Source organism: Cyrtonyx montezumae, unplaced genomic scaffold (genome assembly GCF_038088225.1).
Source record: "Cyrtonyx montezumae isolate F1298 unplaced genomic scaffold, pur_monq_1.0 scaffold_82, whole genome shotgun sequence".
NCBI lineage: Eukaryota > Metazoa > Chordata > Aves > Galliformes > Odontophoridae > Cyrtonyx > Cyrtonyx montezumae.
Genome location: NW_027072092.1, coordinates 470,716 through 484,094, shown reverse-complemented (window position 1 = coordinate 484,094; position 13,379 = coordinate 470,716). Strand labels below are relative to the sequence as shown.

General features: G+C 69.3%; 2 protein-coding genes across 2 annotated transcripts; one reads left to right on the top strand and one right to left on the bottom strand.

Annotated features, from left to right (window-relative positions):
- The first annotated feature begins 23 nt into the window (after positions 1-23).
- On the top strand, positions 24-4,668 carry NR1D1 (nuclear receptor subfamily 1 group D member 1). Its single transcript, XM_065753787.1, is given in 14 exon segments — positions 24-105; positions 1,537-1,761; positions 1,764-1,862; positions 1,940-2,027; positions 2,117-2,262; positions 2,676-2,749; positions 2,751-2,840; positions 2,842-2,880; positions 2,882-3,148; positions 3,234-3,419; positions 4,148-4,358; positions 4,467-4,513; positions 4,515-4,628; positions 4,630-4,668. Coding segments are annotated over 14 exon segments (1,653 nt in total). The 5' UTR covers positions 24-77.
- Positions 4,669-7,291: 2,623 nt separating this feature from the next.
- Positions 7,292-13,097, bottom strand: THRA (thyroid hormone receptor alpha). Its single transcript, XM_065753786.1, has 8 exons — positions 12,933-13,097; positions 12,097-12,158; positions 11,128-11,228; positions 10,898-11,045; positions 9,603-9,808; positions 9,185-9,331; positions 8,494-8,752; positions 7,292-7,586 (listed from the first exon to the last, which is right to left on the bottom strand). Exons 1-8 carry the CDS (start codon positions 12,983-12,985, stop codon positions 7,336-7,338), a joined length of 1,227 nt encoding a protein of 408 aa, XP_065609858.1. The 5' UTR covers positions 12,986-13,097; the 3' UTR covers positions 7,292-7,335.
- Between the last annotated feature and the right edge of the window lie 282 nt (positions 13,098-13,379).

The following is a 13,379-nucleotide window of genomic DNA, read 5'->3' as shown; positions in this document are numbered from 1 at the left end:
GGCGCACAGCGGCGCTACCGGGCGGCACTGCGCGGCTCGGTCCGGTCCGGTGCGGCACTGCGCGGCTCGGTTCGGCGATGGCCGCCCCAGATACCGGCAGCACAGGTCAGTGCCGCCGGAGCGGCGCCCGCGCCGCGGGAATTGCGGGGGAGCGGTGCCGCGGGGACGCGGAGCGGCTGCGGGACCCGCACCGGGAGAGCGGTGGAGGCGGTCCGCCGTCCCGGGAAGTGCGCGGTGCTGCGGAGCAGGGGAAGGACCGGCAGCGGTGCGGCACCGGGAGGTCCCGGTACCGGGCACCCGGGCGCGCTGACAGCGGCACCGCGCGGTGCGGGGTCGGGCGGGCTGCGGACCGGCACCTGGCGCTGCTGAGTACCGAGACGCGCCGATAGCGGCACCGGGAGGTCCAGGCACCGGTACCGGGGCACAGGGCTGTGCTGACGACAACGGCACCGCGCGGCGATGGGCACCGGTACCGGGCGCGGGGATGCGCTGACAGCGGGACCGGGATGCGCCGATCCGCGCTGCGGGAGCACTGCGCACCGGACCCGGGCGATCCCCCGCACCGCAGTGCGGGGACGGCTGCACCGGGAGCTGCGTGTGCGGCCCGGGATGCTCCGGGCTGCGGGGGGGGGGAGGTGCGGGGGGTCCACCGCAGCGGTACCGGGCGCGGTGGGGGTGGAGGCGCTGCCCCCCCCGCCCCCCCCGGCACGTGGCCCCCTCCCCGGCGCTGCCACGTGCGGAGTTTGTTTTCCCCGCAGCCCCGCCCCGCCCCCCGCCCATTGGTCGCGGCCCCTCGTGACGTCATCGCATCCCCCCCTCTCCGTGACGTCACACGCGGAAGCGGGGACGCCGCACTCCGTTGCGGAGTGGGGGGGGCGGCCAATAGGTGCAGGGGGGCGGGGGCGACGCGTGAGGGGCGGGGCCGGGGGCGGCCACGTGCGGGGGGAGCACGTGGGGCGGCGGCGTGAGGCGGGCGTGGGGGGGCAGCTGCGGGGCCACGGCGTCTCCGGGCCCCCCCCCGCGTCCCACGGCGCCGGGGAACCCCTCCGGGTGTATCCCGCGTTATCCCCAACGCTCCGGGTCGGGGATCCCCGCTGCAAGCTCGCGGGGGGGAGGGACTGCAGGAGCGGGATCTGCCACCCCGCACCGGCGCTGGGGGGGGGGGCGGACACGGGGCTGTGACCCCACGCGGGGCCGTGCCCTGCAGCGGGTGGGGGCTCCCAGGCAGAGCCCCACAGCCCTCCCGCATCCCACACGGGTCCGGCGCTGCCGCCCACTCCACAGCTCGGGGTTCCACCCGCGGGGATCCCGTGGCGGCATTCCCGTGTCTCCGTCCCCTCCCCACCCCCACCCACCGTTTCCGGGCCGCGTGTCCCCACGGCACGTGGGACGCACCCACGCGTGCCGCCCCGCCCCGCTGACCCTGCTCTGTGCCACACGTGGAGCTCCGGGCACGGCCCTTCCGGGGCACTCCCCGCGGGGCCTCCCCACGCCCCCCCCCCCCACCCGCTCCGACCCTCTCCGTGCCTCCCGCAGGCGGTGTCATCAGCTACGTGGGCTCCGTGGGGTCCCCCCCCCGCGCCAGCCCCATCCCGCTCTGCAGCGAAGGCTCCGCCGGCGGCCCCCAGCCCGTCCCTCTCTACTTCCCCCCATCGCCCACCGGCTCGCTGCAGGACTCCCGGCCCTACGGGGGCGGCCCGCTGCCCCCCCGCGATGACGGCTCGCCTTCTTCCTCCTCCTCCTCCTCCTCCTCCTCCTCCTCGCCCCTACGTCCCCGCGGTCGCATTCCCCGGCGCAAGTGGCGGTGGCAGCGGATGAGCGACGCCGCGGTTCGCCCAACAAAAGCGGCACCAGTGTGACCAGTGAGTGCGGGGGGAGGGGGCGGTGGGGTGGACACCCCCGCCCCGCTCACTTCCCCCCCCCTCCGTTACCCCCCCAGAGCTGAACGGCATGGTGCTGCTCTGCAAAGTCTGCGGCGATGTCGCCTCCGGCTTCCACTACGGCGTGCACGCCTGCGAGGGCTGCAAGGTACGGGCTGGGGGAGTGGGAGGGGGGGGGAGGCGGGGATGTGGGGCCCCCTGTGACCCCCCCTCCTCCCCCCCCTCGGTGTCCCCGCAGGGGTTTTCCGCCGCAGCATCCAGCAGAACATCCAGTACAAGAAGTGCCTGAAGAATGAGAACTGCTCCATCGTCCGCATCAACCGCAACCGCTGCCAGCAGTGCCGCTTCAAGAAGTGCCTGCTGGTCGGCATGTCCCGCGACGGTGAGCCGCGACCCCCCCCGCGGGTCGGGAGCCCGGTCAGAGGTGGAACCCCCCCCCCAACCTCCATAGGGCTGAGATTCCTTCAAGAGATGGGACCGCCTTGCGCCAGGACCCCTACTGTGCCCCCTCCCCTTCCCCCACTTAATAGCACTGGGATGTTCCCATAGGGCTGGAACCCCCCCAGGGCCGGGGCACCCCATAAGACAGCCCCCCCCCCATCAGAGCCACGCACTTCCTCTGGGAGCAGTGCCCCACGTGCTGCGCCCACCCCATTCTGAGCCCCATTCCTGCACGGTGTCCCTGTGGGGTTGGAGCTGGGGGGGGGGGGGGGACACAACACAGCTGTGCCACCAGCAGTCCCCACTGTGCCGGGGGGGGTCACCCCGTGCCCCCTAACCCCGCTGTCCCCACAGCTGTGCGCTTCGGACGCATCCCCAAGCGGGAGAAGCAGCGGATGTTGGCGGAGATGCAGAGCGCTATGAGCGTGAGGCAGCGTCGTGCCGGGGGGGGCACCTCTGGGCGAGGGTCCCGTTCCCATCGGGGGCCGCCCACTCCCCCCCGGCCCCCCGCCGCTCGCCCCCCCCCGCCTGCTTCTCCCAGTTCCCGCAGCAGCTGACCCCCCCCCCGCTCGCCCAGCCCCGGGGGGGCCACCGAGGACGTCATCGCTCAAGTGGCCAAAGCGCACCGCGAGATCTTCGTCTACGCTCACGACAAGCTGGGCCCCCCCCCGAGCTGCGACGCCGCCCACCCGCGCTGGGACGCACCCCCCCCCGCCTGGACCCCCGCTCCCCTCGAGCCCCGGCTCTGCCCACCCCCCACCGCCGCGTACCCCGACCCCACGGCGCGGGACTGCGCGTGGCCCCGCGGCCCCAAGGACGTGCTCCCGGTGAGCCCGACGGGGGCTGCCGTGCCGACCCCCCACCCCCCCCCCCGGTGGGGGCCGCTCTCGGCGCTGAGCCGCCCCTCCGCAGGCCTGCCCCATGAACAGCCACCCCGCGGGGCGCAGCGGCCGCTCGGTGCAGGAGATCTGGGAGGACTTCTCGCTCAGCTTCACGCCCGCCGTCCGCGAGGTGGTCGAGTTCGCCAAGCACATTCCCGGCTTCCAGGCGCTGTCCCAGCACGACCAGGTCACCCTGCTCAAGGCTGGCACCTTCGAGGTACGTCCTGGGACATGATGCGCTGCAGCACTGCACGGTGCCCCACATCCTCACACGGTGCCCCAAATCCCTTCACAATGCCTCACATCCCCCCCCCCTGGATGCCCCACATCCTGTCACGGTGCCCCACATTCCCGCAGAGTGCCCTACATGGTGCCCCCACATCCCTGCACGATACACTGCAGTAGTGCACGGTGCCTGACATCCTCACAGTGCCCCACATCCCCCCACAGTGCCCTCCACAGTGTCCCACATCCCTCCACGATGCCCCACACCCCCCCACGGTGCCCCATACAGTGCCTCATATCCCCCCACAGTACCCCACATCCCCCTCACCGATGCCCTATATGCCCCCACAGTGCCCCACATCCCCCCACAGTGCCTTCCACAGTGTCCCACATCCTCCACGATGCCCCCACATCCCCCCACGGTGCCCCATACAGTGCCTCATGTCCCCCCACAGTACCCCACATCCCCTCACGATGCCCTATATGCCCCCCACAGTGCCCCACATCCCCCCACAGTGCCCTCCACAGTGTCCCACATCCCTCCACGATGCCCCACATCCCCCCACGGTGCCCCCATACAGTGCCTCATGTCCCCCCACAGTACCCCCACATCCCCCCACGGTGCCCCGTGTGCCCCCATACGACGCACCGCAGCACCGCGCAGTGCCCCCCCCCCCATTTCCCCCCCAGCCCCCCCCGCGCTGACGCCGTGTGCCGCAGGTGCTGATGGTTCGCTTCGCGTCGCTGTTCGACGTGAAGGAGCAGACGGTGACGTTCATGAGCCGCACGAAGTACAGCGTGGAGGAGCTGTGGGGCATGGGCATGGGCGACCTGCTCGGCTCCATGTTCGAGTTCAGCGAGAAGCTCAGCGCGCTGCAGCTCAGCGACGAGGAGCTGGGGCTGTTCACCGCCGTGGTGCTGGTGTCGGCGGGTGGGTGCGGGGGGAAGGGACGGGGGAGGGGACGCAGCGCGGGGTGGAGGGGGGGGATGGGGTGAGGTGAAGCCCCCCCCCGGCCCCCCACCGCCCCCTTCCTTGCAGACCGCTCGGGGATGGAGGACGCGGCGTCGGTGGAGCAGCTGCAGGAGAACGCTGATCCGAGCGCTGCGGGCGTTGGTGCAGAAGACGCGGCCGTCGGAGAGCTCCCGCTTCACCAAACTGCTGCTCAAACTGCCGGACCTGCGCACCCTCAACAACCTCCACTTCCGAGAAGCTGCTCTCCTTCCGCATCGACGCGCAGTAGGGACCCCCCCCCCCCACGAACCCCCCCCCTCCATATCCGCCCCCGCCGCCCCCCCCAAAGTGCACACGACCCCCTCCCCCTTCCCCACAAAGCCCTCAAAGCGAGTTCCCCCCCGCCGCCCCCGCCCCCACCGCGTGGCTCTGGGGGGGGGGGGGGGGGTGTTTATGTTGGGGGGGGGGGTTTGGGGATTTTGGTTTTTTTTTTCTCTCTTTGGGTTTTTCCATCATATATTTATTACATAAATATATAGTAAAATAGACCGGCGACAACGACCATAAAAATATCTGTCTTTAAAATCCTGACCATGACACAAAAGGGCTGAAAATCGCACGTCACAGACTGTGATTGTCACGGAGCTCAGCAGCGCCCCCCCCCACCGCCCCCCCCACCCCACCATCCCCCCCCCACCCCGCGCCGTACATTCAGCCGCCCCCCCACCACGGCCCACACCCACCTCCCCCCCCCCCGTCCCCGCCGCGGGGGAGGGGGCTCAATGCATAGTACTGGGGGGGGGGGGGGGGGGCAGCCCCGGAGCCATGAGGTACGTGCTGGGGGAGGGGGGGCTGCCCCCCCAACGCCCCCCCCCCCCCCGTTGGGCACAGCACATCGGACGTGCGACGGCGACACGAGACGGACACAGACGGAGCGGAGCGGCCCGGGGAGGGGGGGCGGGGTTGGGGCCGTATCCCCCTCCCCCCTAGGGCTGCGGCCCCCCCCTCCCCCTCCCGCGGGGCGGTGCTGCCCCCAGGGCCGGGGGGGGGGGGGCAGGTTGGCTGCTTTAAGACAAGTGCAGCACAGCGGCCACGCGTGGGCAGTGCGGTGCGTGGGGCACAACTGCTGCGTGGGGGGGGAGGGGGAGAAGGAGAGGGGGGGTACAGCACTGCCCCCCCGCCCCCCACCTCCGGGCGCTGTGCCCCCACCCGAAGGCACACGGTGAGGCCTGGAGGGGGGGGAGGGGCACACGCAGGGCAGGGCAGCGGGTGGGGGCTGTGCGAGGCTGCCAAGGGAGGGGGGATGCATCCCTGCCCCCTGCCCACCCCCCCATACACCCCCCAACCCCCCCCAGGGTGCCGCCACTGCCGTTTCCCACTGCATTTCCTATTGCACAACCCAGTGCTGGAAGGGGGGGGGGCAGTGCCCACCGGGACCCCCCCCTCCCGTGCTGCGGTGTAGGGGGGAACGGGGGGGGGGGGGCTTAAGACATTTTGCACCGAGAGCACCGCATCCCCCCCTCCTCCCACCGTCACCACAGCCCCCCCCTGACCCCCCCCCCGCCCCTCCCCCCATCCGGGCCCTGTGGGGAATGCGGAGGGGGGGGGGGATCCGGCACAAACCCCCGCGTGGCCCCCCCTCGCGGTGTCGGGGCTGGGGGGGGGGGGGGGCTGTCCGAGGTTGGGGTTTCTGTTTTTCCAACGACCCGTAAAAAGATTCGTTTTTTTTTTTAATTACAAAAATTATATAATTTTATATATATTTATATATATATATATGTATATATATATATTAACTCCACCCGGGGCCCCCCCTGCCCCGCCCCCCCCGGCCCCCGCCTGAGGTAACAGAGATTCACAAACCCTAAATGGGGGGGGAGGGGGGGGAGGAGAAAGGAAGTGAGGGTAACCACGAACAGCCCCTGCCCCCCCCACCCCACTCGGTGCCCCCGAAGTGCTGATGTTGTGTGTGTGGGGGGGGGGGGGGCAGTAGTGCATGGGGGGGGGGGCCGCTGAAACGTTTTTTTGTTTTTTCTTTTTTCTTTTTGGGGGGGGGGAGGGGGGGATTTTTTTTCTTTTTTTTTTTTTGTGCCGTTTTTTCTTTTTTTTTTTTCTTTTTTTTTTTTCTGACGGAAAACGACGAAATCGAAGAACGACGACACCGTGGGGGGGGGGGGGGGGAGGAAACGGCAAAAAAAAACCAACGAACAACAAAAAAAAACGAACGAAAAGGAGTGGGGGGGGGAGTGACCCCAACCCCCCCCCCCCCCCCCCCCCGCGTTTGGCACTGAACCGCTGCTCTCAGCCCAAACCCGAACAGAGAAAAAAACCCAAACCCCAAAGCCCCGAACGCGGCCCCAAAATGGGGGGGGCGGGGGGGGGGAAGTCCCTGGAAGGGAGGAGGGGGGGGCGGGGGGGGTGGGGAGCCCCCAGAACGCTGCCACTCACTTCCCCCCCCTCCCCCCATCCCCCTGTGGCCCCCAAAGTGCGCATGGCCAGGGCGCTGCCCCCCCTCCCCCCTTTGCCCCCTCCCCTCCCCCCCCCCCCGCAGCGCAGAGCCCCCCCCCGCCCCCCCGCCCTTCCTCCTCCTCCTCCTCCTCTCTCGCAAAGTGCAGTTTTACATTTTAGCCTCTCAGGGAGGGAAATAAATGCTTCAACATAAGAACGTCCGAAGAGAAGGACGCCGCGGGGGGGGCCCTTCCCTGTGCAAACAAACAAAACCCGGCGACGTCTGGGGGGGGGGGGGGGGTTGTGGGGTGTGTGGGGGGGGCAGGCGAGCGGCGGCGCTGATTTAACCCCCCCCCAACACCACCTCCCCCCCCACCCCCCCCCTCTTTTTGCCGCGCCCACCCCCGTGCAGCACCGGAGAATGAAATATCGGGGTGTGTGTGTGTGTGTGTGTGATTGGGGGGGGGGGGGGATGGCGGGGCTGGAGGGAGAGGGGGGGGGGTCGTCCCTACACCTCCTGATCCTCGAAGACCTCGAGGAAGAGGGGGGGGAAGAGCTCGGTGGGGCACTCCACCTTCATGTGCAGGAAGCGGCTGGCGTGGCACGCGCCGATCATGCGCAGGTCCGTCACCTTCATCAGCAGCTTGGGCCAGAAGTGGGGAATGTTGTGTTTGCGGTAGTTGATGTAGTGCTCGAACGCCAGCAGGTACGTCTCCTGGCACTTCTCGATCTTGTCCACGCAGATCAGCCCCGTCCGGTCTGAGGAGGGGGGGATTGGGGTTGGGGGGTTGGGGGGTGGGGGGAGGGGATGCGTCTGAATGGGGTCTGAGCTCACGCAAGGACCCGAAAGGTGCGTGTGTGTTTTTATGGGTGTGGGGGGGGGGGGATGTGGTGCTACAGGTGGCCCTAAAATGCTGTCAGCGCTGTGGGCTCACGATGCTGGGGATGTGGGTATCGGGGTGTCCACCCCATGTGCCCCACAGCGCTGGGCCTCGGGTTCTGGGGTGCTGAAACCCATGTGCCCCAAATGCTGCAGCTCTGGATAGTGGGGTGACCACCCCATGCACCCTCAAGTCCTGGGGTGTGGGTATTGGGGTGACCACCCCATGCACCCTCAAGTCCTGGGGGTGTGGGTATTGGGGTGACCACCCCATGCACCCTCAAATCCTGGGGGTGTGGGTATTGGGGTGACCACCCCATGCACCCTCAAGTCCTGGGGCTGTGGGTATTGGGGTGACCACCCCATGCACCCTCAAATCCTGGGGGTGTGGGTATTGGGGTGACCACCCCATGCACCCTCAAATCCTGGGGGTGTGGGTATTGGGGTGACCACCCCATGCACCCTCAAGTCCTGGGGCTGTGGGTATTGGGGCACACAGCCCTGGTGCCCCAAATGTTAGGGCTTTGGGTATCAGGGTGCTCAACCCCATGTGCCCCCACAGCGCTGGGGGCTCCGGGTATTGGGGTGCCCGCCCCAGTTATCCCACAATGGCGGGGCTCCAGGTATTGGGATGCCCACCTCTTGCGCCCCAAACTTGGGCCTCTGGGTATGGGGATGTCCACCCACACTGCTGGACCCCACATGCCCCAAGCAGGGCTCTGGGGCTCAATACCCCCCCCCCCCAAACCCCAAAAACCGGGGTGCCCCCCCCCCCCCTGTGCTGACCTGAGGACATGAGCAGCACGGCCTGCAGTAGGGCCACCTCGGTGTCGTCCAGGTTGAAGGCGGACAGTGACTTGCCGAGGTCGAAGATGGCGTCGGACACGACCCCGAGCCCGCCGTTCTTGAGCTGCTCGCGTTTCACCGCCATTTCCCCGCTCAGCGTCAGCGTTTCGCTCTCGGGGTCGTAGCGCACGGCCGCGCGCAGGGACATGATCTCCATGCAGCAGCCCTTCAGCAGGATGATCTGATCCTCGCACGGCAGCTGGGGGGGGGTCAGCGGGGTCAGCGGGACCCCCCCCACGTCCCCACACCCCAAAATCAGCCCCCCACAATGCCAGCAGCGGGGCTGAGGGACCCCCCCACATCCCCACATCCCATATCCCACCCCCACAGAGCCATCAGCGGGGCTGCCACCCCCAGAACCCCCCATCCTTCACATCCCATACCCCCACAGTGACAATGCCACCAGGGCTGCGGGACCCCCCCCTCATCTGGGGGATGTCATTTGGGAGATGGACCCCAAATCCCTCCCCCCCCCCCCCCCCCCCCACAGCACCATCAGCACGGCTGCCCCGCTCAGCACCCCATAACCCCCCACCCCCAACAGCGATGACACTGGAGCTGTGGTCCCCCCCCCCCCCCCCCACGTCCGCCCCTCAGGGGCTGCGGACCCCCCCCCCCCCCCCCCCATTACCTCGGAGAACATGGGCAGTTTTTTGGCGAAGTCCACCACGCGGGTGATGGCGGGCGTGATGATTTTTGTAAACTCACTGAACGCCTCCAGGTCCACTTTGTCCCCGTCCGGCATCGACGCCATGGGCGACTGCCCGATGTCCTCGGGCTGGGGGGGGGGAAAAAAACACAACGGGAGGGTGGGAGGGGGGCAGAACAGTGGGGGACCCCCCCCCCCCAACTTCCTGCTCTGGGGAAACTGAGGCACAGCGCAGCAGCTGCCGGGAGAGGGAGCAGTGCACAGCACTGGGGGGGGGGGGGGCACAGCTGTCCCCTTCGGTCACTGCTCCGCCCAGACCCCCCCACTCCGGAGGGGGGGGGGGGTGACACGCTCAAGGACACCGCGGTGCCAAACGGGGACAGAGCGCGGCCGCCCTCACCAGGAATTTCCTCTTCTGCTTCCAGTGGCTGCCCTGCGCGTTGGTGCTGCGGTGCGCCTCGGTCACCACGTGGATGAGCTCCCACTCCTCGGCGCTGGGGCTGGGCCGGTGCTGCAGCGATTTGATCATCTCCTCCTTGCGCCGCCGCTCCCGGTTCTCCTCGATCAGCTTCCGCTTGGCTACGCGCTTCGAGTCGTCCAGCACCACTGCGGGGCACCACGCTGCGGCCCCACCGCCCCACTGCGGGACCCCCGACCCTCCCCACAGCTGCGCCGGGACCCAGTCCTGCCCCATGGCATCACCAGGACCCCATCCCACCCAATGACCCACCCCACAGCTGCACTGGGACCCCATCCTGCCCTACAGCTTCACAGGGACCCCATCCCACCCCATAGCTTCCCCAGGACCCCATCCCACCCTACAGCTGCACTGGGACCCCATCCCACCCCATAGCATCCCCAGGACCCCATCCCACCCTACAGCTGCACTGGGACCCCATCCCACCCCATAGCATCCCCGGGACCCCATCCCACCCCATAGCATCCCCAGGACTCCATCCCACCCCATAGCTTCACCAGGACCCCATCCCACCCCACAGCTGCACTGGGACCCCATCCCACCCCATAGCTTCTCGAGGACCCCATCCCACCCCATAGCATCCCCGGGACCCCATCCCACCCCATAGCTTCCCCGGGACCCCATCCCACCCTACAGCTGCACTGGGACCCCATCCCACCCCATAGCTTCCCCGGGACCCCATCCCACCCCATAGCATCCCCGGGACCCCATCCCACCCCATAGCTTCCCCAGGACCCCATTCCACCCCATAGCTTCCCCGGGACCCCATCCCACCCACAGCTGCACTGGAACCCCATCCCACCCCATAGCTTCCCCGGGACCCCATCCCACCCCATAGCTTCCCCAGGACCCCATCCCACCCCTTGGCTTCACCAGGACCCCGTCTGCCTCACAGTGTGCACACACTGGATCCTCCCTGAGCGCTCCCCCAGCTGCATAAAGATCCCCCAAAACGCCCCATGGGTGCTGAGCACCCTCATCTTCTCTACAGCCGCACCCCCACCCACCCCACAGCGCGCACGCATCCCATACACCCCAACCACAGCTGCAAAGGGGTCCCCCCAAAACCCCTACGGGTGCACACACCGGGTGCTCCCCAGCTCAGTCCTACAGCGGGCGCCCCACGGCACCCCAAGCTGGAGCTGCAGCAGCAGCAGCGGGCGCTCTGCTCACCCCATAGCGGACCCCACAGCCCCCCCGGGCCCCCCCCCACTCACAGTCCATGGCCATGCCCACGGAGATGCACTTCTTGAAGCGGCACAGCTGGCACTGGTTGCGGGTGATCTTGTCGATGACGCAGCACCCATCGTATTTGCAGGAGTAGGTGGGGTGCAGGTTCTTCTGGATGGTCCGACGGAAAAAGCCCTGGGGTGGGGGTGGCGGTGAGACCCCCCCGCGTCCCTGCCGTGCCCCCCCCCCCCCCCAGCAGCCCACCCCCACCCCTCACCTTGCAGCCCTCGCAGGTGATGCAGCGGTAGTGGTATCCGGTGGCTTTGTCCCCGCACACCACGCACTGTTCATCTTTGTCCAGGTAGCTAGGGATGTACCCTGGGGGGGGGACACGTCAGAGCCCCCCTCCGTGCCTCAGTTTCCCCTCTGCCTCCCCCCCAGAAAGCCCCCATAAAGGACGTAAAGGGGTGTGGGGGCACTGAGCGGGGACGCGCTGGCAGTGTGAGGGTTAACGGCTGGGGGGCTCCGTGCCCCCCGCAGCAATAAAGCGCCCATTCTCCGGGGCCGGCTGTGGGGGGGGGGGCATCCCCTGGGTGCACAATGGCCCCACTGTCCGCTATTGTGCGGGGTCCCCCGGCTGTGGGACCGCCCCCCCAGCACCGACCCCACAGGGAAACTGAGGCACAGAGCACCTGCACCGGGACCCCCCCCCAACACACACACACACACACACACACACCCTGCAGGGGGAGGGGCACGCGCAGACAGGGTGGGGGAGGGCTGGAACCCCCCCTCCCCCCACCTCCCCCCCCACCCCCCGGATCCCGCCGGCGCCAGCCGCTCCCCGCTGGGGAATGGGGCAGGGCTGGTGCCCGGCCCCAGGGTCAGTGCCCGCCCCGGGGCCCCCTTATCGCCCCCCCCTCGCTGCGCTGCTGGGCCCGATAGTGCCACGGGGGGGGGGGGGCAGCACCCAGTGGGGATATGGGGGGCCGGGGACCCCTGGGACCCATGGGGGATGTGGGATATGGGGTGCAGGGGATGTTCGGGTGACAGCGGGGCCGCCGTGGTCCCAAGGGTGCGCAGGGACCCCGGGGTGCTGGGACAGACACGAGGTGGGGGGGGAGCGGGGGGGTCTGGGGGTGCTGAGTGGGACGTGGAGTGCACGGTGCTGGGGGGGGCAATGGGGCGCTGTGGGGGTCCCAGCGGCGCTGTGGGGTCAGCAGAGGGGACGGGGGGGGTCCCGTACCTGACATGCTGCTCTTCACCAAACATTGGCTGCTCTTTCTTTTGCGCTTGCCATCCAGCCACCTGGGGGGGGGAAGGGGGGGGCACAGCGTGACTCGGGGCCCCCGCACCCCACCCGCGCATCCCTCCCCCGGGGGGGGCAGTCCCAGGGGGGGTCTGACCCCGCACGGCCCCGTGGGTGATGCGGGGATTCCAGGGATCCCCGATGTGGGACACGGCACTGCCTGAAGCGGGGGGGGGACGAGGGGGGGGGGGCTGTGGATGGGAGGGTGGGGGAAGCGAGTGGGGGAGGGGCAGGGAAGGGTGGGGGAGGGGCTCTCATTTACAGTCAAAGACAAAATGTCCTTTTGGCTCACGGGGAAGTGACATCAGCGGGCGCAGCCAATAGGCGGCGGTGGGGGTCTGCGCCTCAACCCCCCCCCTCCCCCCCCCGGAAACCCGCGCATGGGCAGAGGGGATGACCCAGCACCGCGGGGATGGCACCCAGCGGGGGGGGGACAGCACCCAGGGGTGCCCCAGTGCCCCCGAACGGGGCGGCAGAGCTGGGCGCTGGGGTGGGGGGGGAAGCTCCAGCCCAAGGTGACCCCAGGCCTGCCCCCCCCCCCCTTTGCCCCCCCCCGGGGCACGTGAGCACCGCCGCACTCCCAAAATAGCCCCGGGTGCTGGCAGGGCCGGTGGGGGGCCCAGGATGGGGGGGGGCGGGGGTTGGCTGAGGATGGGCGTGCACGAGTGGGGAGAACACGGGGCGATCGGGAGGGGAGGGGGGGGAGGGACAGAGATAGGAAGAGACGGAGCCGTGGGGGTGTGCGGGGACACCCCGGGTGGGGGGGGTCTCACCGGGTGTCCTCTGGCTCCGACAGCGGGTCCAGGGTGCTGGGCTTCTGTTCCATTCACCGCAATTCCATCAAGGAGCGCCCAGCACCGGCAGAGTGGGCTCCGCCACCGGTGCCACGCGCGGGGGGGCCACGGCGGGGGGCTGGGGGGGGGGGGGGCTACGACGCGCGCCCCATGGCGCCCACCTCAGTGCTGGGCTCCCTGCAGCATCCCGGGGGGGTGGGGGGAGGGGGAGGCCTGGAGAGACAGAGCACACTGAGCCCACGTGGAGCACGCGGGTGGGGGAGGAACGGGTGTGCAAGAGGGTGTGCAACGGCATGCGGGGCTGGGTGGGGGAGCAGTGAGCGTGCAGGTGAGCGTGCAGGGCTGGGTGAGCGTGCACAAGGCCGTGGGCAGCACGTGACGGTGTGCAATGGTGTGCACGGCACGGTGTGTGGGGCTGGGTGGGGT